General features: G+C 45.2%; 1 protein-coding gene across 1 annotated transcript in view; it reads left to right on the plus strand.

The window, feature by feature from the left end:
• The window catches only part of SYVN1 (synoviolin 1), a 238,252-nt gene that overhangs the window by 49,820 nt on the left and 165,708 nt on the right, over positions 1 to 22,724 (plus strand). Inside the window, exons 6-7 of the mRNA XM_069208078.1 lie at positions 12,788 to 12,891; positions 14,271 to 14,397. Coding sequence (XP_069064179.1) covers positions 12,788 to 12,891; positions 14,271 to 14,397 — 231 coding nt within the window. The remainder of the gene's footprint in view (positions 1 to 12,787; positions 12,892 to 14,270; positions 14,398 to 22,724) is intronic.

A 22,724-nucleotide genomic window follows, 5' to 3' on the forward strand; every position in this document is an offset into this window, starting at 1 on the left:
CAGTGACACAAGAGCACTGCTTTTGGGACACTTTTGAATGTGGTAGCTGCCAACAAGTGCATTCATTGGGCCACGTGTTTCTTCCTGAGTGATGCTGATAAGTTTCCCTCATCTGAAAGTTTCCTGAGTGCTACTGCAGCAGCTGCACAGGAAGCAAGATTTCATCAGCTTCTTATTAAACGCGTGACTGAACACTACACTGCAACCACGTTAACATATTTGTGTTAAAAACTGTATCTCGTTAAACCATTCATGCCTTTAATTGTTTATAATTCTAAGTCAAGTTGAGTTGCCTACCAGAGTTTGGCATAAAGTGGAAACGCTTTAAAAATATTGCCATTGAAATTTAGATGTTGTCAAAGATTATCATGAAAGTAAGTATGTTCAAAATAGTATATATCTAGAATTACCTATGTATACTTAATTTAACAATATTGTGATGGTTTGTGTTATGTACACCCTAGATTAGTCTGATGCTATTTAACACTTCGTATTTTGGCATAACACCAACAATACATTATAAAATAATACAGTAAGTCCTTGGCTTTAAGAGGAGCATGCCACAGTGACTGTTCTCTGGTTGTGCATGCTTAGAATATCCTCAATGCAAGGAAGGCTCTCGCACTTTAATTCCTTTAGACTTTGCATTATTTTAAGGGTAGCTCCTATGTTTTGTGCTCTGTTAGATTAAACACTAAAGTAGTAAAACAGATACTTCTACCATGATCAGCTTCTCCCCCACTACATTGTGTGCACTGTTTACGTTTTTAGTTTCCTTTAGGGAAAACAACACAATAATATGGTGGTTAAGCAATATCTGTGTTATTAGTTCTCAAATTTCAGCAACGTTTTTAGTTCTCAAGAGTGTTACAATTTTAGACTCATCCATGCACCATCTAGTATGGCAGTATGCCAAAGTGGGTTGAAGACATTTTTTTAAATGACGTTATGCATATGTATTTTAAAATAGCTTTCTGAGTGACTAATTAAAACATGAGCTCAACCCCTGGTAGTTACGGCACAACGCAGACAAATTTATATAAAAAATATAGAAAGCATCTAGAAGTGCCAACTAAATTAAAAAGTTAAAAATCCCACTCTGATTTATTAATGTACAGTAACTTTTAACAAACAATGTCAGCAAGACGACAAATATCCATTAAGGGGAACTGGAGATATGAATATTTAAAGATCTAAGAGCAAAGGTTCCGGGACATATGAAAATGCAAATATAAAGTACTGTTCTCACGTGATTAGCACCTAGTGCGGTTTCAAGCTGGTTCCGCTGAAGCATCCCCATACAATAAAATTGACCATAGTCTTAATTCTTCTAGAGCCTAGCTTGAGAAAGCTATAATACTTTCAAGGTTTGCTCTTTGGTTCCGGAAGGGGAAGGAACCTTTAAATTACTTATTATCTCTGCCACTTTACTTAAAATTTAAGTCCTTTTTCTGTTCAAGAAGTAAAGTACTGACTGGACATCGAAGTTATAAAGTGTCAACTGTTGTGTTATTCTATATTCTGAACACCTCCAAACTCCTCCATCTCCAGGATTCAGCCTTGATTTCTTACTCCAGCTACCCTGAAACTTTTGATCGCCTGAAACAGAATCATTTATAGGACATTTTATAGGATGGGGACACCAGTGGCAACCAATATTACCTCTAACACATAATGCCTAGCCATTTATGATTGCACCAGGATTCAAAGAATAGGCTTTACTTTACGTGTAGCCTACCCTCGGTCCTTCGTTGAAGTACATTCCATTAGGTATTTTTTTTAAATAGCTTTTTTTTTTTTTTTTTTGCATTTCTCCAAACCCAACAGTTTCTTGAACCTAAAATCCACCCCCGATGCTCCTATCCAGACAGCTAGTCAAAGTGCTATCTCCGCAAACCTTCTTTCTGTACTCAGGCAGATGCTATCAGCCAGTCCCCCACCCAGTTCAGGCATCTGACCCGCCCGCCATCCGGCCACCCCACCCTCTGCTCGTCACACAAGTTATTTGTCAGTGTCTAGTGTGTTCTTCAGGAAGTCCTGGCATCGGGAGGGTCCGTTAAGGCCTGTATCATGGTGCCCCATGAGATAAGGTCACCCGCCACCCGCTCACCTCTTTGGGCCTTTCTCATATGCACTTCCTCTGCTTCTGCCCATTCCACTAAATCTATTCTCCTCTTCTGTTGTGAGGTGGGCTGTGGGTCCAGCCCATAACACTTCTGAGCTGGGCCAGCGCCTCCTCCTATTATGTCGAAATAACAGGGCAGTTCCACACCACGTGAAAGAAACTGGGCATCATAGTCCCACATCTTGCACATCAAGGCTCCCTAGTTGGGTATATATTATGTGGTCGTTTGGGGGTGGGGGGGATGAGGTAAGCTATGCCTACAAAACTATATTACACCAGCTTCAACCGTGCATTTACCGACACCCTACGGACTCAGTTATATATTTTATGCCATTCCTTAGCAGGCCTCGAAAAATCTTTAAAAATGTTACTGGACCATATTCTACTTGACCTGGTTATAATGCTCTTGGACCTATAAATGGGGTTTCAGATTATGCGATCCCAGGCAAATATTTTAATTCAGTCGCCATTTTCGTTATCATATATGATAACATCTTCTAATATGCATCATGCCTGCTGTACAAAAAACACTTTGTTTGATTCAGTAGACTAAAGCAGTGGTTCCCAACCTGTGGTCCAGGGACCCCTGAGGGTCCGCAAAGGCTCCGAACAATAGGACTCTCCCAGCCATGCAGTATCTGGCAGGGCGGCACATCATGAGCTCCATCGCCAGAGTGAACAGCAGAGAAGACAGGGGGCACCCGTGCCATGTGCCCCTCTGGAGTTGTATCCCAGTTGACATACCTCCTGGTCTGAACACACACCATTGGCTGCTCGTATAGCAATTTGATCCACTGAGTGTATTTGCGTCACAGCCCTACTATCTCCAACACTGTCCAGATATACTCCCTGCTCACAAAGACTTGCTCTGTATCGAGGAAGGCCAGCGCATATTCGTCCGGGTGTAGATAGAGACCGTGCATGATGTGCTTTAAGTGCTGCAGATTAAATAGTGTGTTTTAGCAAGGAATGAACCCTGACTGGTCTACATGGACCAGCCGTGGGAGATGTTTCAACAAATGTGCTGCCAGGGCATGCCAAAATATTTTTTCATCCAGGTTTATCATGAAGAGTGGGTGATGGGAAGCAACTTCCAACTGGTCTTTCCCTGGCTTCAGTACCTGAACTATAAGAGCCTATCTAATGGAGTGTGGGAGCAGGGCTGCTAAGTTCTTTTCCTTCTGTGTCAAGTCCCTGTCTAAAGCCTGCCCTATACCCGTGGATGTTGCATTCAGATTTCCCTCATTCCTTTCATTGCGTCCTGTTCTACATCTCTACTCCGTGTACTACCCCATTTTCCTTAAATAGTCCTCTACGGCTTCCTCTTATGTCCCTGCAAAAACAGATCTGCCAGGGCCTTGAGCGCCATAACTACACCCCGGCACCAGTTAGTGATCAGTAGGAGTGAGTAGTGTGAAAGGGATCGGGTCAGGTAGCCCGAACTAGTCACATACTTTGCCGAATCCATCTGCATTAGGAAGTAGTCTAATCTACGTGTGCCTGCCGCTAGTGGGTAGCAGGAGTATGCTAGTTTCCTTGGGTGCTGCACCGTCCATATATAGACCAACCCCACACACGCCATAGTCTGTTTAACCACTGTGATCATATTGGATTTAGTCCTTCACCTGGGAGGGAACCTGTCAACCTGACCTTCCAGCACACAGTTAAAGTTCCCGCCATGATAACTTCCATTTCTGTAGGGCCCCGGGTGCCCTCCAGTTTAACATATCTTCCCCCAGGATCTGTGCGGACATGAGACATCGGACATGGAACACCGGGGGCAACCCACACAAATACCCCCACTGCTGCAAATCTAGAGTTGTATGTGGCGTACACCTGACCTTTCAATCTTTTCCTCGAACAACTAATGCAATCCCCCAGTAGGTGTGATTCCAGTAAGAACCCCAACCCTCATATCTATTCAAGTTGGCCTGTACCCTATAGTGTTTCTCGGGCCGCTGAAACCCATGCACATTTCAGGTTAAGAATTTGTATATAGTTCCCGGGTTTGCCATAGGCATATCAAATAGGTATCTGGATCCGCCATGCGGGCCATGTCTGCTACCACATAATACTATAGTGCCATTGGACAGTAGGAGCTCCCCAGTGCAACATGACAACAAGTTGTAACTGTTTCCCCAAATTACCCCTCTCTCTCTCTCTCTCTCCCACCCGTAGGCAGAATATACAGGATGCCCTATGGTGCAAACATCAGCTAAAGGGTACTGAACCCCGCCCCAGTCCCCACCCCATTCCCCCTATATCAGCGTACTTCTATAGAACTCTGGATGTGAACACTGACCAATGTGCTGTGACCTCAACAAGCTGCAAGACCAGAACTGGCACTCAGCAGTCCAAGGGACGTCGGGCCCTTGGCTACCCCCAGTAATGGAAAAAAGAGGAAAAAAAAACTTTCATTTGCAAATGTACCATTTATCACCCAACTCAGTGTTCCAACTCTGCAGTCCCCTAGGAGTCTATGGTTACTTGCAGTCCCAATCCGGCCCTCTCCTACAAACCCATCATTTTTCTCATGCCGCGTGCCTCCTAGCCGGCGTCTGTGCTGTCACTCAGGGAATCAAGAACCACTCAGATTTGGGAAAAATAGTTTTGGTCAGTAGTGTCCAGCGGGACGGTCTGTAGAATTCCATCAGGTCAGACCAAGTTCAGGCCACTCCTGCAATGTCTGAGACCTGGAACAAACCCTCTGGAGCAGTCCTGTGCGTAGTCAAGTGATGCGCCAGACATTGCCTGCCCCCCACCCCCTTTCCTGTCTGGGTTCCCCGACCCATGGTCCAGTCAGAGGGTGTCCAGCCAGTCCATTGCATCCAGTGGCGACTTGTAGGAGTGTTTTCGACCATCATATTGAATCATGAGCTTGGCATGGAACATCAGACTGTATTTAATGTTGCGATCTCTTAGTAGCTTTTTGACTGGCATAAAGTTTTTACAGAGGTCCTGCACTCTCTGGGTGTATTCTGGAACAATAAGTATTTGCTTGTCCTCAAACCTCGGGGGAATAGTTGGCTGTGTGTGCGCACATGTTGCAATATAATATCCTTAGCTCTATGATTGAAGAGCCAAGCTTTTAGCGTACCAGGTGGTGCTCCAGGTCTAGACATCACATCTGTTGCCCTGTCTGCCTGCTCGATTGTGAAGAATTTAGAAAGTGGACTGGACTTGATTGTACTTACTCTGCAGTGGTCAAAGGAGTTCTACTGAGATGCCCTCCGCTTGCTCCGGGAAGCCTATCAGATGTATACATTATCCCTCCTTGAGTGCCCCTCAGCATCCTTCAGTCATTCCTCCATTTGCGTTGCACTACACGAATTCTGCTACAGTGGCCTTAAGTGACTTAATCTTCTGTTTCAGTGTCGTCACGTCCTCTGCCACTTTTTGCAGGTTTGTTTGCAAACTGTTCATTTCGATAGCCACCGTGTCCATTTTACCCTCTAATGTGACTCGGGGCCCCGTATGACTCTGGTCTATGCCCTCTTTCAGGGTCAGGCGCCTGGGTCTCGGATCTGGTGACAGTGTACCGATTTATCTTGTTGGTTTTCTCAGCCTTTGCTCCCTTCTACTTATCCATGGTGAGGTCAGCACAACAAAATATGCCCCCCGGGCCTCACAGCAAACAGTGTAGCACAGTATGGGAGTGGTGGGAAGTGGATTATTAGTAAGGGCAGGCAAGTTCCTACACTTGGCAATAGGCCACTAAGGTCCTGTTAGGTCTCAGTAAATTAATCCCAGCTCAACCCTTGGTAGCTTGGCAACAAGGCTTAACTTAGGAGACGGGTGTGTAAAGCATTTAAAAATCACAGTACGAAGTCACCAATCTGATCCGACCTCACTGGAGGCCTCTTCGGATACACATCACTGGAGACTTCGGTGAAGAATTCTACCTTTGGATGTAGATGATTTTTCAGGACTGAAATCTTCATACGGGCCGAAGTTGAATTTGGATCTGGCGCCCCTGGAGTCCTACTCGGTTACGGTGCGTGGGAAGTCCCGGTCAACTTTTAACATTCAGACTCTGTCCCTTTTTTGGAGCTTTTCTCTCCGACAGCAGATGACCCTCCACAGCAAGCTGGGGCAAGCCGATTTTGAGTCTGTGTAATCGGATTGCCTTTCCAGGAGCCACTGGTGAAATCTTGGAAGTCTGGGTCTCCGTTTCAGCAGGACGAACCTGCAAGTCAGGCCGGGTCGCGGTCGACTTTGGCCGACTTGACTGACATCATCTGGTCTGTCCATTTTATGGAGCTTTCTCGCTCCAAGGTTCCAGAGCTCTGAGTTGCTCCTTGAGGGTTAGGACTCCAACTCCCAGAATGACCTGGCTTAAATCCAAAAATGAACACTAGACAGTGGTCAGCGGGTCAGTTTCTTCAGGTTTTGATGCAGGGGACTCTGGTTAGATATTTGTCACCTGTAGCAAGCAGGGAGTCCCTTCATGAATCAGTTGAAGTCAGGCAAAGTCATTGTTGGGGGTGAAGCCCAAGTGTGCAGCTAGTGCTGTCCTTCAGAGTACAGTGCCCAGGTGCAGGTCGGGGATCCAGCCGGGAAGTCCTTCTGTTGTTGTTCCTTGTAAGGATCTGAGATGTGGGTGCAGCTCTGCCATATTTATCCTTGTCCTGGGATGGAAATTGGTGGGGCCTTGGGAGGGACATCCAAGTGAGTGGTGGTCTGTGTGTGATTGGACAGAACACCCTCCCCCCCCCCCCCCCCAACCTCCCCCCCCCCCCCCCCCCCCCCCAAATTTCCATCCCAGGAGCAAGGATAAATATGGCAGAGCTGCACCCACATTTCAGATGGCCCCCGCCCACCATTCCGTTAGGGTTAACGCAACATTAGTGACATTCTTCAGGAATGTACCTCTGAGGGACATGTTTTGAAAGTGCGTTGACAACCGACACTCTTTCTACAGACACTAGGCTCCCTAGTTTTCTTTTTGTGGGGATGCAGGATTTGGCAAGGAAGTAGTCAGTAACCTATTTGTCTTGACCCAAACAGCCCTTTTTTATTTTCAGTTTTTGTGAAATAGAAAAATGGAAAGGAGCCATGGTTTGAGGGCAGATTAAAGTTAACTTCATGGGGACTTCATTACTCTTACTTTGTAAGCACTGCCCTATCAAGTTCCCTTCACATACACTTTTTCCATTGGCCTATAACCATAAAACTGTCACAGGTATCCATATGCCTAGGCATAGGGTTGTGTCATCAGAGATGCACACATGCATTACTGTACCAGCATGCAATGCTTTGAAATTAACAGCTGTAGAAGTAGTTTCCAATGCAGTCACTAAACTGCATGATCCTTAGAAGTAATCGTCACAATAAAAGTAATGTTATCCTGTTTGAGGGTATATGATTGAAAGGCTTGTGAATCAATGTAGTTCAGATTAATCTTAATCCTCGCACTTGAATCAGTACCTAATATTCTAAAGACGATCTAGATGTCCAGTTCCTTTAGTTATAGAAATAACTAAGTGAACTTTTCTTACATGCCATGATTGCTTAGCAGTAGGCTTTGTAGGACTGTACGTCACTGTTGAATGGTTAACTAGAAAGTAAAAAGGTACAGTTTTTCAGGGCTGTATGATAGAAACCTAGAAATCTGCTCTTTTATTGCTTCATTGCATATTGCTTTCTGGTTTTCGTTTGATTTGAGCTTTCTTCAATCAAGGTGATTATAATTTAATCTCTCGGGGAGGGATGCAGACTTTAGTGTTGTTGCATGAAGAGTCCAGTGTATTTACTACATTGGTTTCAGCCCGTCTACTCATGGAGGGTGTTTGCCAGATGTGTTCCTGATTGTGAGAGCCCCTTGTGGATCACCCAGGACCTTTAGGAGAGTGGTTCTATGATGTAAAACAACTGAGAAGTTGCCTGTGTAAGGCTTTCACATCCGAAGAAAGGCTTTATGATTGAAAATGTACCTGAGAAGTACATAAATGGGACTTGAATAGATATTTAAACTCCCATGTGTTTTAAGCAGCAGGAACGTGGGGCAGAAACAGAAAACATTCATTTACTTGATGGCATTTAAAAGGGTACATTTAAAACGTATTTGAAAGCAACTTGATTTATATGCATTTTCTAGAGATAAGACCGTACACAAGTCCTCCTCTAGTAGAGAAAATGTGGTTATGGTCACAAAACTGCCAGCAACTGAAGGGTGCTTAGTATGGGGATGGGTGGAACCACCTTCTCAGGCTTGTAAGCTCAGACTGTTGGTGGTAGGACATCTAGTTGGTATGGCCCAAATGGGTAAGAAACCACAGTCTTTGAACTGATGGCCCTTATGAACCTGAGTGTAGTAATACCTTCATGAAAAGTTGCCATGGTTGATCACATGTAAATGTATTGTGGTCACTGCTATAGTTTCTGAAACACACCTCTAAATTCTAGGGAGGTCTCAAAATTAGGGTTGACTACTTTGCAAATTTGACGGCTAGCTAATACCTAAATTTAGGGGTAGGTGGAGCTTAATTTAAAGATTTTGCAACTTCTCTGATGCCCAAACGTAGCTCCCCAATGATGAAAAAAAATTCACTGGTATTATTGGCACTTAATATTATTGGTAATGTTAGATATGTCAGCCTTAGGATGGTCTTCCCTAAACCTTTTGCCTGTGTGCCTCACCTTTTTGCTGATTTCTTTTTGTTGGCCTTAAGACTCTGAGCACTTCACCATTGCTGACCACTGCTGAAGTGCATGTACGCTCTCCCCTAAACATAGTTTGATTGGTACATCCAAAAGTGGCATAATTAATTTACTTCCATGTCCCTAGTAAAGTGCACTACATGTGCCAAGGGCCGTTAAATTAAATGCTACTATTGGGTCTGCAGCATTGCTTGTACCACTCATTCAAGTAACCTTTAAACATGTCTCAGGCCTGACATTGCAGAGCCTGTGTGTGCAGCTACACTGCAATGTCGACTTGGCATTTAAACTCTCTTGTAAAGGCCCACATTCCACTGGAATTTCATCTTAAACCCAGGCCCCCAGCGTGACTCGAAGGGTCTTCTGACTTGCCTCCTGTTCTCCTGAAGTCCCAGGGACACAAAAGGCTTCCACCTAATCACTCACAGCTCCTGGACCCGTCTTCAACCTGCTACTGACCCCTCAAGAAGCGCCTTTCAGGTTCTGGGCCCTTGGAAGGGGTTTTGGGCTCCTGAAATCAAGTTTTTGGGCTCTTCGTGACTGCAAGGGGTCTTGTTCGTTCTGGAACTGTGCCCCTTGCCCACTTAAACAGCGCAAGCCGCTACAAGTTTGACTTCGCACAGCATGCATCGCCGCTCGCAACCGCAAGGCTCCAGTCTGCCTGTTTGCAACGCCTGCCCATCTCATTTTACGCTTGCGGGTCAGTGACGCATTCCTTGCTCCATACAAAATTATCCCCACTAACAGGACTTTTGGCTCCATTCTTGAGAAGGTAAAACTTCAGCAGGACTTGTCTGGGACTGTATCCGACCTGTGTTCCATTGCGGTTGGCCTGAATGTTTGGATTTTACCTGCTCTAGCACAAATAGATAGCCCCGGTTGGCGCTTTATGCTTCTAAGCACTATGTCAGTTCATTCTTTAAAAATTCATATCTCGACTTCTACTTATTGAATTTGTGTTATTTTGGTCTTGTTTTTTCATATAATGAAGCTCTATTCTTTCTAACCTCCTGTGGAGTCCTTTGTGGTGCTTTCACTGTTACTGTTTGAAGTGTTACACAAATACTTTACACATTGCCTCTTAAGCCTGCCTGCTGTGTGCTAAGCTACCATAGGGTAAGCACCAGTTAATTTACGGTATATATCTGACTTGCCCTGACTCGTTTTGAGAGTCCTTCTTGGACTCCCCAATTTCTAACAGGCAGCATGAGGTATTCCAAGCTTGTGAATCTGTGGAGGATTCCGTGCTGGAGGAAAAGTAAAAAGACAGCAAAAAATATGTGTATATGCAGAGAGTGATTGGCTGTGTTTGGGAGGATGGGGGTTGCAGAGACTCATCTATCATGTAAATTGAGATTCGGGTTTCCTTAAACTAGAAAGTGTCAATGTGTAAAGATTATTTCCACATTGCTCCCAAGCCTGCTTCAAACACAGCTGTTTGGGCTTTATTATGTAGTCATTTGAAGACACCTGAATATGAAGTCGTGGGACCGGGGGCATTGGAAGAATAAGGCTAGCAAAATGTTATAAACATTTAAGTGGCACATCTGTGTTTGTTGCATCTTTGAGGCATGTACTGCCCCTGCAGGCTACGGTTGAATGCACCTGAGGCAATTGCACAACAGCATTCTGCTCTTTAATCCCTTTCACTGTCACTGCTCCAGGGATAAAACATTGAACTTTGTGAAGTGAACAGAGTACTAATGCAAAAGGAGAACTGTTGGAAAATGGCCCTCTCACAAGGGTCACGCCAAACTTTTTTGATTGCCTCCTCTTTTTCTGACCTAATTTCTGTAAGTATTAGGACTCTGAGCACTTTACCGCTGCTAACCAGAGCTAAAGTGCATGTGTTGTCTCCCTGAAACATGATAACATGGGCCCATACCCAGTTGGCATATTTAAGTTACTTGTAAGTTCCTAGTGAAGTGCACTACATGTGCTTGGGGCCTATAAATTAAATGCTACTAGTGCGCCTGCACACTTATTGTGCTACCCATATAAGTATCCCCTTTACCATGACTCGGGCCTGCCATTGCAGGGCCTGTGTGTGCAGTTTACTGCCACTTTGACTTGGCATTTAAAACTACTTGCCAAGCCTTAAACTCCCCTTTTATTGCACGTCACCCCTTAGGTAGGCCCTATGTAGCCCATTGGGCTGGGTATCATGTAAGTAAAAGGCAGGACATGTAATTGTAAATTTCACATGTCTTGGTAGTGAAAAACACCCAAAGTCATTTTTCTCTATTGTGAAGCCTACTCTTCTCATAAGCCAGCATTTCGAATTCCCTTCTATGCTTTTAAGTGGTAATATCTGATCTGAAAGGAGTGGCATAATCTTGTTTGGTATTGTTGGAATGGTAGTGAGAAATCCTACTTTCTGGTGAAGTTGGATTTAACATTACTATTTTAGAAATGCCACTTTTAGAAGGTAGGCATTTCTCTGCACTTACTACTCTGTAAGTGCAGAGGTTCTTACACCCTATCTCCAATCCACGTCTGGTCTGTGCTGGTTGACATCGCCTCTTGTGCATTCCACCCAAACAGCCATAAACACAGGACACTGATGGGTCTTCCTGGGTAGGAAGGGTGGAGGGGCTCTCTTTTGCACTTCAAAGGCTAGTGGCCTGATCCCACACAAAGGACTGACAACCTACACAGATCTCCTTTCAGACAGGACTTGGTTGAAAGGGGAACTGGCGCACTTCAAAGTCACACTTGAGTGTGCATATATACGAGGTCTGGAAAACCTTAAACCAGACACATTTGGACTCTCTCAGAGGGACTGCCTTGCTGCCGAAAGTACTCCTCTGGACTGCTGTTCTGGAAGGACTGCTTGTTGACCTGCTGCTCTCTGACTCTGTTGGAAGGACTCTGCCTTCCCCCACAAGTGATCTGCACAGTCTTGGACTGAGTTTGCCTCCTGTTAAGAAGGCTCTGCGCCAGCAAAGACTTCACCAGAGAGAGAAAATCCACTGCGTAGGAAAATCGACGCAGCAGCTATCTCGCTGCTGAAAATTCGCCACATCCCCTTCCGGATTGACGCATCGCGCATTTCATCCTCCCAGCGTGTTTGCGATTTTCTACGCATCGTCCATGGGTGTCAAAATATCTCTACACCGCAGTAAGGAGCCATGGCTGCGCACCCGGAACTTGATGCATTACCTTGCCCGCGAGGAAAGAATGAACGCATCCCTTCCACTGTGCTGGAAAAATCGACGGATCACTTAACTTTCTGATGTATCACCGCCTCTGTGGCCCTCTGCGTCATTATTTTTGACACATCCCAGGTGTTTTGTGCTGAAAAGATACAACCATTGAATCCTATGGATTAAGACTTACCTAAACCTTAAAAAGTGATATCTTTACTTGTGAATATTGGGTTCTTGTCGTTTTTGGTCTTATTTTATTCAGGTAAATATTTATTTTCCTAAACTGGTATGGAGTATTTTTTATGTTTTCACTGTTACTGTATGAGTTATTGCATAAATACTTTACACATTGCCTTCTAAGTAAAGCCTGCCTGCCTGCTCTGTGCCAGGCTACTTGAGGGTGAGCACAGGATAATTTAGGTTGTGTTGTGACTTGGGCTGACTAGGATTATGGTCCTTACTTGGACAGGGTGCATACCTCTGACATCTAGAGACCCAATTTCTAACAAGAACCGAGCCGACCAGCCTTTTGGTTTGGTTGTATTAATACAATGTAATGCAAATGCTGACTGTCTGAAGGCACAGTGGACTAATCCATCCACTGCAGTGATCTCTGTTACACCCCGTTACAGGCTTGAATCCCTTTAAGTGGCTCAGCCTCATAAAATGTGTTCCATTGGAGTAAACTTTTCTTATTTAGCTTCAAGAAAACCAGAGGTGAATGTTCTTTTCACAGGTACACATTATGTGTTATGTTAGGCATGCAGCTCTAGTGAGTTTGATGCATAATATTTTAGTGTCATTTACATGGTGACTGTTGTGGTTCTCTTATTTGCTTTCTGTCTTGTTTCAGCTCTTGTGCTCCTTCTGGAGGTGCTAGACTTTCTTTTTGTCAGACATGCCTATTACAGCATCCTCGCCCGAGGAGCCTCTGTCCAGCTGGTCTTTGGCTTTGAGGTGAGGAAATTGCTTTGTGTTAATAGCCATGCTTAACTCTGCTCAGTGATATACTATGCACCCCAATGTGTATTTATGAGCCACATGATTCTGGCCCACAGCATTACGGCTGTGATCTGAACTCCAGGTTCTGCATTGCTCCCTACTAAGAAACTGCAATTTTAAGCCCAGTTTTATGTGACCAGTTTTATTTTTCCCTCTGAAAAACTGGTAGTGGATCCAAACAAATAGGTTTGCTCCCCAACTCAAACCCATTAAATAACTTGTAAGTTCCTCTTTTTTTTTTTTTTTTTTTTTTAATGTGGACCCTCAAACAAATCCTTTCAATCCTGCCTTGCTTAAGGCTGCGTTTCACTAGAGGGATCACGACACACCTCTTACAGTTCACTTCACTCCTGATATTTCACACTTCCTGGTATTCTAGTTCTTTGAATTAGATAGACCTGGTCATGCACTTCAGTCTTCAAAGCAGCACTTCATGCAACGCTCTATTGCGCTCCTTAGTCATCTACTTTGGGTGGGGCACGTCCCACCCACCCACCACACTTCAAGCCTGTCCTTCTTTTTTTCCAGTGCCGAGACTTGCTCACCTTTGCCACCATTCTGATTTGTAGTACTGTTGCTCCTAAATGTCGACCCACAAACACAAATGCTACTGCAGTGTAATCCTGTTCTGCACTGTTTTCCCCTAAGCATTCAGACCAAAACCAGGTATGCCAATAAATCCTTATTCTGACTAAAAGTACCCCTTCTCTTATGGAGACACACACAAGTCTGAGAATGCACCTTATTCCTGTACAGGCTTGAATCCCCGCACCTAGCTCAATCATTACGCCTCAAACGGTCTGCTGAAAATTCTTTATTCTAGTTCTGGGACATACCCATAACTCTTTTAGTTATCCTCACGCTTAACATTCAATGCAATCCTGCTCTTCCACTGCTTGATTCCATGTGTATCTGTCCACCTTCTTTATACTACAGTAGCTACTGCTGTTGCTGTACTACACAGATGCATCTATTTATGCACAGACGCAAACTCTCAATAGAACATTTTGACTGCATATGACATTGAACCAGTGTGTCACATTTTATTTGCCTTAACTGCTTGGTATCAGTGATCCGCAGGAATCTGTCACTAGTGCACCTCAGTCTTACTGAGCTGCTGTTTTAGTATTTGTTTGGAGCATCTAACCCAAATTAAAAAAAGGAAAAAGAAAAAAAAACTGTTCTTACTTTGCAATCTTTTTAATTTGGACCAGGATGGTGACCCGCATTCCTGTTTGCTTAAATATTAGTACATGCAAGCCATGTCTACATGGAATCACCTTCAAACTTCTTGTGGTTAACACTGTTTTTCTCTTCTCTTTTGCTCTTGGCAGTATGCTATCCTGATGACCATGATCCTCACTGTATTTATAAAGTACATGCTGCACTCGGTAGACCTGCTGTTTGAGAACCCCTGGGACAACAAGGCTGTCTATATGCTATACACTGAACTCTTCACAGGTAAGACTTCTGTGGACTGATATAAATGGATCACAATCGCCTGCGCTGCCTTTAACACATGGCAGGGATTGAAACAAGTTCAAGACATGATCCTGTTCAAAACATAGACATAAGTTTTGACAAATAGCAGGTTTAGCTGTTTATTTAAACCAGGAGACCTATTGTCCAAATTTCGCTTTCATAGTGACGGCATATTGTTACCTGGGTGACCAATTTATTTTCTTGTGATTCAGATTTCTTATCGGGGAAAATTCTTAGCAGTTGCAAATAGGCTTAATGTAGGAAGCTAGGTTTTGGTTGCAGAATCCCCCCTCCAACACTTTTTGCTTGTGTTTTGATGCAACTTTGACTGAGGTTCACTGGGTTCCTGCTAACCAGGTCCCAGTGCCAGTGTTCTGCCACAAAACAAGACACTGGGTCACTTGCTCATGAGTTGCCAGGCATTTTAGCACCTCTGTAAGTCCCAAGTAAATGGAATCCTCATACGTAGGACCTAGGTACTAAAGAGGGTCCCTAAGAGCTGCAGCATAACTTGTGCCACTCTAAGGGACCCAATACCAAACTCATGCAGACTGACACTGCAGGTTGCGTGACAGGGTGCTTCAAAAAGTGAAAATACACTCTTGTGTTCCATGTCACCTAACACTGCCTGTAATATTCAGAAGACACCCCTACTGTAGACCTTACAGCCCTAAGGCAGGGTGCATTGTATTACAGGTGAGGGCATATATGCTTGAGCAAATATGCCCTTACTATGTCTTTGTCGATTCTTAGACATAGTAAGTGAGCAGGGAAGTCATTCTAAATACATGTGCTTGGCACTGGTCAGTACGAGTTCCCCGGCTGCATGATGGCTTCACTGAAAATAGGGATATTTGGTATTTGATCCTAGTGATGCATTTCTTAATACAAGCACTCAGAGGGCACTTTAGAGGTGGCAAACCATATCTGAGGGAGGAGGTCCCTCCAAAGAGCTTAACCTGGGCCCCTACAAAAATCGTAAGTTGGCCCAATTTAAGGCCCTCTCCCAGGCATGGAAACTTGCCATGGGTCCTAAACCCACAAAAACCCATCTGCAGCAGTTGCTGGCAGAAAATGATAGGGCCATGGCAGAAACAGAAAGCCCATGAGGGAAGAGAATGTGGAGGAGGATGATGATGATTCCCTCTGATAGTAACACCACTGGGAGCACTTCTGGCAGCACTCCAGCTGATGTAACCAGTGAAGATGCTGATCTTCAAAAATTAGCTAGAGGATAGAATTAGAAGCTAAACTCCTGGCGTTAGAAAAAGAAAGAATTGAGATGGGCTTAGGACCTATCTCAGATGGCAGCAACAACTTAAATAGGGAGAAAGAAGTAGCTTTTGACCCTAAAATCCCCAAAGGGATTGTCCCCAAATATATGAGGAAGGTGATGATATCACCAAATGGTTCTCAGCCTTTGAGAGGGGGTGTAGAATGAGGAAACAACAAAAAGTATTGAGGCTCTTTACTTTGGGAGCTGTTTTCAAACATGTGCAGAGATGACCCCGTGATGGGAACCCTAATTGATGGCTTTGGGCTCACCACTGAGGAATATAGAATCCGGTTCAGGGAGACTAAAAAACACCTAGTCAGTCCTAGGTTGATTTTGTGCACTTTTCAGTGAAAACACTAGATGGTTAAAGAGAAGTCAGGTGCACAATTATGATGAGCTTTGTAATGTAATTATAAAAGAACATCTGATAAGTAACTGTACTTCTGAAAAGTTGCATCAATACCTGGTGGACATAGGTTTGGTCTCTCCCCAGGAGCTGGGGAAGAAGGCTGATCATTGGGTAAAAACGAGTGTGTCCAAGGAGTCATGTAGGGGGGTGACCAAAAGATTGGGTTAATGAAGCCCCCCAAGAAAAAAGGTGAACCACTCTAAAAATAAAGAAAAGGAGTCCTCTGTAGGCCCCCAAAAAACTGTTCAGATTGGTGAGTCCCAAGACACCTCACAAAACAAAAGTGGGTACCAGGGTAAGTCCGTAAGCTGACAGGGCACAGAAATAAGGACACTTTCTGTCCTAAAAACAAACCCACTAGTGTACCCCCAGGGGTTGCCAGTGTATCCTTAGAGGATGAAGCATCCTTGTAGCTTTTAACTGGAAAGTGGGGCCCAAAGGTGAGTTGGAAATTCCAGAGGGAAGCAGACACTTCCACAACCTACTGAATGGAATGGAGAGCAGTGAATGGAATTCCAACCACTGCCCTGAGAGATACCTGTACCAGTCACACCATTGTGCATGACATGCTGGTGCTCTCAAACCATTGTATCCCCGGTGAGACTAAAAGAATAAGGGCAATCCCAAGGGAGGTTACTGATAGGCCTGTGACATTAGTGCCTCTAGAAATTCCTGGGTCCCTTAGTTGGAGAAATGTGGTAGTTGGTACAGACCCCCTCCTTAATTGACTCCTTGGAAATTACCTCCCACAGGTTAGTCAGAGCCCAGAAGAGGTACTTGTCCAGTGCCAGTCCTCTCCCAAGGATTTTGGAGGTGTTGAACCTGCAGCTAGTGCAAGTAGTCCCCAGAAGAAAAGAAATAGCGACAAAGTGTAGGAATGGTGGGCAATGTTTAGCCAAGTTTTAGTAAGCCAAGAAGATTCTGTTCCTGTGAGGAAGAACACCAAAGATGACACTGGTGAAGCCCAACTGACCCACAAGAAGTCTTGACTAGCCAGGCAACTGTTAGGCCTGGGTTTGTGGCCCCTCCGCTAACAGAAGAGAGAGTTTGGGAGTTCAAAGAAGGATGTTTGCTACAGAGTGTAGTAACCCCAACTCTAAAGCACAGACAGCCTCCCGCTGAAAACAAAGAAGCCTGTAAGTTAGCCTCTTTACCTATCCGTGAAGAGGTAAAGGTGTGGTTCTGGGCACTGACAGCTGTCAGTGGCCTCTGCTAGTTGTTAGCCTTTGTGGCTGCACTTACCTTGTTTAAATCTGTTTATTGCTGTTTCCTGCATTTCAGTTTATCAGTTGCAGGCATTTGCCTTGCACATAACCTGTGAACTGCATTGTTAAGGATTGTACAGGATATTTGAGCTCACTACCTATCAGTAGTGAAGTCAGTTAGGAGAGTTAAACAATAGATTTATAGGCAGTCATGAATAAAAATGTAAGTGAGAGCACTTTTCGTATTTTAGACAATATTGCATAATTACAGCTATAAACTGTTTAATAGCCCACTTAATGGCAACTAGAGGGCTAAACAGAGAGTAACAGTGACATTAACTAGTCCACTCGACCCCATGTTATCATCTCTCTCACCACAATCATTGTTGAGCACCTAGTCGTTGAGTGGTTTGTGCAAGACTTATCATCATCTCAGCTGCCCATGGTTCTTAAGTCAATGTTCAGTGGGAGTGTATGGATCTCCTGTGTGTGCTGTCTGATGAGGTATGTCAGAGAGCTGTTGTATGTAGCCCATTTCACAGTTGTTTGGTTTGTGGGAAGTACCAGGCACAGCAGTGTATAAATCAGCCATAATCACATCCCAACTGCTGGATGCTGGGTCTTTATGAAGTCCTAATGTGTCTTCCCTATGTAGAGCAACCCTTTGAGCCTTTGCCCAAGTGAACAATTTCATCCAATACGCAGTATCTCAGTCACTTTCCATCTGCACATGATTAGCCGTTTAGCTAATGGTAATTCTAAGTCTCTAAATCTGGAAGTAACTGTGCTTTTTACTTCTACTGTAGAGTCCCTGTGTACAAACTTTACAGGTGTTGGTAAGGACCCAATCTGAATTATGTGTTAAGTGTCTCACTTCTCAGTTATCCGTCAAGTGGGAACATTTCCAAGCAAATGTATAATATCAGCATTTACCTGTCTGCAGCCGGGCCAGGCCGCATCAGTGTGGTGGAAAAATCTGTTTATATTTGCAGGAAAGAGGTAGGTCCTTTGGACAATGTATAATTGAATCAAGCGCAAGCTGGCGTTGCAGGGTATGTCAGTAGGTCCTTACTGTATGGCGGTCCATTCTTTGTCTGTGCAAGGGCAATCTAGGCTTTCTTCCCAGAGCTCATTGAGGTTTGAGTATTGGTGCCGTACGGGTTCTTAGTGATTCGGCCAGCCAATGCACCAAGTGTCTACCTCTACCTAATATATGTAGGTATTCTATAGTGAGATGCATAGGGGTTTGTGCGCCATATCTTCACATTTGCATCTTAGCAATTCAGTTAGGGATGCATGCAGTAGAAATTCTCCCCCGGGGTAGGCCCGTTTTATCCATTAATGATTCATAAGTGAGGAGCTCTCCATCCCTGTATAGATCTCCCATCGATTGGATTACTGCTTTAGTCCAGGAGGGTTAACTCCTCAGCAGTGGTGAAGTGTTGTCCCCGCGGTGTGCCCAGAAGTGCTAAAGTTGGTGCATATGGTGTGTCCTGTCTTGTGAGGTATAGGTTACATTCAAACCAGTGATGAGCTATTAAGAGGAGTGTGTATTTGGGTGGTGAAGGTTATATTACAAGGGTGAAACAATTGTTGTATGCTGACTTTTCTCCATGCCGGGAGCAGTGTGGTGGTATCAGTTAAATGTGAGTCGGCAAGCCATTTCACAATCCATTGTGGTTGGGGCGCTAAGTAATACTGTTCCATATTGGTGACTGCTGAGCCTCTACAGTCTATAGGCTGATAAGAGTTTTTTAAGTACCATCCGGCATCTATTAGTGTTCCATATGAAATTTCTGATCACTGTTTCAAAGGAGCGGAAAAAAAGGTGTGTATGTGCAGGGGTAAATAAACAAAGTAATACAGGAGACTGGTAAGGACGTCCACCTTGAGTAGAGCTACTCATCAGTGTCACGGATAATGGCAGAGTTTTCCATAAGGTCATTTGAGTGTGGATCGATGCGACAGCGTGCGTCAAATTGTCATCCATTAAGTCTGTGTGCGAATTATATCCATGGATTACCAGGTACATGAATGTGGCGGGCTGCCAAATAAGGGGGGCGGCTAGCAGGTCGATTTCTGGCTCTGGTGTGGCCTTAGAGAACAGGAAACTACATGATTTAGCCCAGTTGACGTTAAAACTTGATAGGGCTGCTAAGAGTGGTGATCACCTCTGGGATAGAGGTTACGCCTCAGCTATATAAGATTATTATCGGCCTAAAGGGAGACACAGTGAATGTCGCCCCCCAAGGGTATTCCCCACGCATTACTTAGCACACCAAAGTAGACAGCCAAGGGTTCAACCGCTAGAGGGGAGAGCAGGCACCCCTGGCATATGCCCCTGCCTAAAAGGATGGGGTTGGAGATTAGGGAGCCAGTTCTCACTCTGCTTGATGGTGCAGTGTATAATAACCAGAAAAGTCTTGCATATCTGCAGTGTGACCTCACTATGGAGTCAGAGACAAATAAAAAGGGCCATTCTAGAGAATTTAACGCCCCAGATCAAGGGGTCAGCAGCCTGCTTTGGGCCATGCACTTGGAACGTATTCCATAACGCAGGAGAATCGCAGTAAGTTAAGTTAAGTGAAGTAGTGCGGGCTGGTAAAAACCCGTTTTGGTCCGGGTGTACTAGTTTTGGACCTAAAGGGTCTAAATGATGTGCTGGATTTTTGCCAGAATCTTATCATTTGTTCAGAAGCGCTAGTGGCCGGTGTGTGTTCAAGGCCTCAGGATCTTTTACTGGTTTCAGCCGAGAAGTGCTTCACATAGTGAATTTGGGAGGCAAGAGGTATCTAGTGCCTCTGCATACAGTGAGTGTAAATGGGGTATCAGTAATGAAGTATATGCTTTATAAAATTCCGTAGGTAGGCCCTCAGGGCATGGCGTCTTGCCAGATGCTAGCACACATGGATTTCAAATGGACTGATGTGGCTGCAGTGTCTTTGGCCTGATGCCACGACCCATGTCAAAGAGCAAGCTAAGCCCCTGACTCTGTTGGTCATGGTGGGATTGCTCAAGTTGTGAGTGACCTCTTTGGGTAAGCTGGGGGTTGCTCTGACTAAGATAGGGTTAGCAGAGGTGGACGTCTCTTATTCCAAAGGAAAGCAACTGGACGAGAAAACTAAAAGAACAGGCAAAGAGAATTAGTTAGGTCAGTTTCTGAAAATAAATTAACTGGACAGAAGGATGTAAGGCAGAGTAGGCCCTGCAACCATCCAGCCTGCTTCCTTTCTCTTCCTCACCTGACAGACTAGGAACCCTCTCCCAGGTTGTGGCTAAGTCTCCTGGGCTGTTGCCTGGGGGGGGGGGGGGAGTTATGTAGGAAGCTGGGTTCTGGTTGCAGAACTACCCCCCTCCCCCCAAACACACAGACTCACTTTTTGCCTGGTGTTTGATGCAACTTTGACTGAAGTGAACTGGGTTCCTGCTAACCGGATCCCCTGCACAGTGTTTTCCCCCTAAACAAGGCACCAGGTCACTTGATCACCAAGTGGCCAGGCCCTTTAGCACCTTTGTAAATCCCTAGTAAATGGTACCTCTGGTGCCTAAGTACTAAAGAGGGGTCCCTAAGAGCTGCAGCATAACTTGTCCACTCAAAGGGACCCAGTACCAAACTTGTGCAGAATACCACTGCAGGCTGCGTGGCAGGGTGCTCTAAAAAATTGGAACCACAACATGGAACACACTTGGGTGCCATGTCCCTTAACACTGCATAAGACACCCCAATAGCAGGCCTTATAGCCCTAAGGCAAGGTGCATTATATAATAGGTGGGGGCATATATGCATGAGCAAATGTGCCCCTACTATGTCTGTGTCTGATGACTTCACTGAAAATAGGGATGTTTGGTTTCATTTGCAGGCTGAGTGCACCTCTAGGACAGGATGATGCCCACTCCCCAGCAGAAGTGGTCATCTAGGGGGTGTAGTGACCCTAGGGGTAAGTAACTGTAAGGAAATGCCTCCTTGGCATGGTTACCCCCTAACGTTTTGCCTTTGCTGATGCTAAGTTTTGATTGAAAGTGTTCTGGGACACTGCTAACCAGGCCCCAGCACCAGTGTTCTTTCCCTAAACTGTACCTTTGCTTCCACAATTGGCACGGCCCTGGCACTCAGATAAGTCTCTTGTAACTGGTACCCCTAGTACCAAGGGCCCTGATGCCAGGGAAGGTCTCTAGGGGCTGCATCATGTCTTATGCCACCCTGGTGTCCCCTCACTCAACACATGCACACTGCCCCACAACTTGTGTGTGCTGGTGGGGACAAAATGACTAAGTCGACATGGAACTCCCCTCAGAGTGCCATGCCAACCTCACACTGCCTGTGGCATAGGTAAGTCACCCCTCTATCAGGCCTTACAACCCTAAGGCAGGGTGCACTATACCACAGGTGAGGGCATAGGTGCATGGCCCCTATGCCCCTACAGTGTCTAAGCAAAATCTTAGACATTGTAAGTGCAGGGTAGCCATAAGAATATATGGTCTGGGAGTTTGTCAAACACGAACTCCACAGTTCCATAATGACTACAGTGAAATCTGGGAAGTTTGGTATCAAACTTCTCAGCACAATAAATGCACACTGATGCCAGTGTGCAATTTATTGTAACATGCACCCAGTGGGCATCTTAGAGATGCCCCCTGAATACCAATCCGACTTCTAGTGTGGGGCTGACCAGTTTCTGCTAGCCTGCCACAACCAGACGAGTTGCTGGCCACATGGGGAGAGTGCCTTTGTCACTCTGTGGCCAGGAACAAAGCCTGCACTGGGTGGAGGTGCTTCACACCTCCCCTGGCAGGAACTGTAACACCTGGCGGTGAGCCTCAAAGGTTCACCCCTATTGTTACAGCACCCCAGGGCATCCCAGCTAGTGGAGATGCCCATCCCTCCAGCCACTGCCCCCACTTTTGGCGGCAAGGCTGGAGGAGATAATTAGGAAAACAAGGAGGAGTCACCCATCAGTGAGGACAGCCCCTAAGGTGCCCTGAGCTGAGGTGACCCCTGCCTTTAGAAATCCTCCATCTTAGTTTTGGAGGATTCCCCCAATAGGATTAGGGATGCGCTCCCCTCCCCACAGGGAGGAGGCACAAAGTGTGTAGCCACCCTCCAGGACAGTAGCCATTGGCTACTGCCCTCCCAGACCTAAACACACCCCTAAATCTAGTATTTAGGGGCACCCCAGAACCCAGGAAATCAGTTGAGTCAAATCCCATCTCCAACTGTTTCAGATACAACCTTATATAGGCACTGTTCTCAATACACAATTGGGGCTAGCGTTCTCCAGCTCAGCCGGGGTTCATACGTTTCACTCATTGATTTCTCACTTTACAGAAAACCATTCATACACAGAGAGGACTTTCATGCACCTGTTAGGGCTGATGGCATCCTGTGTTGCCATCGTACCTCATGCCAGACTTCACT

The sequence above is a fragment of the Pleurodeles waltl genome, chromosome 9, assembly GCF_031143425.1.
Source record: "Pleurodeles waltl isolate 20211129_DDA chromosome 9, aPleWal1.hap1.20221129, whole genome shotgun sequence".
NCBI lineage: Eukaryota > Metazoa > Chordata > Amphibia > Caudata > Salamandridae > Pleurodeles > Pleurodeles waltl.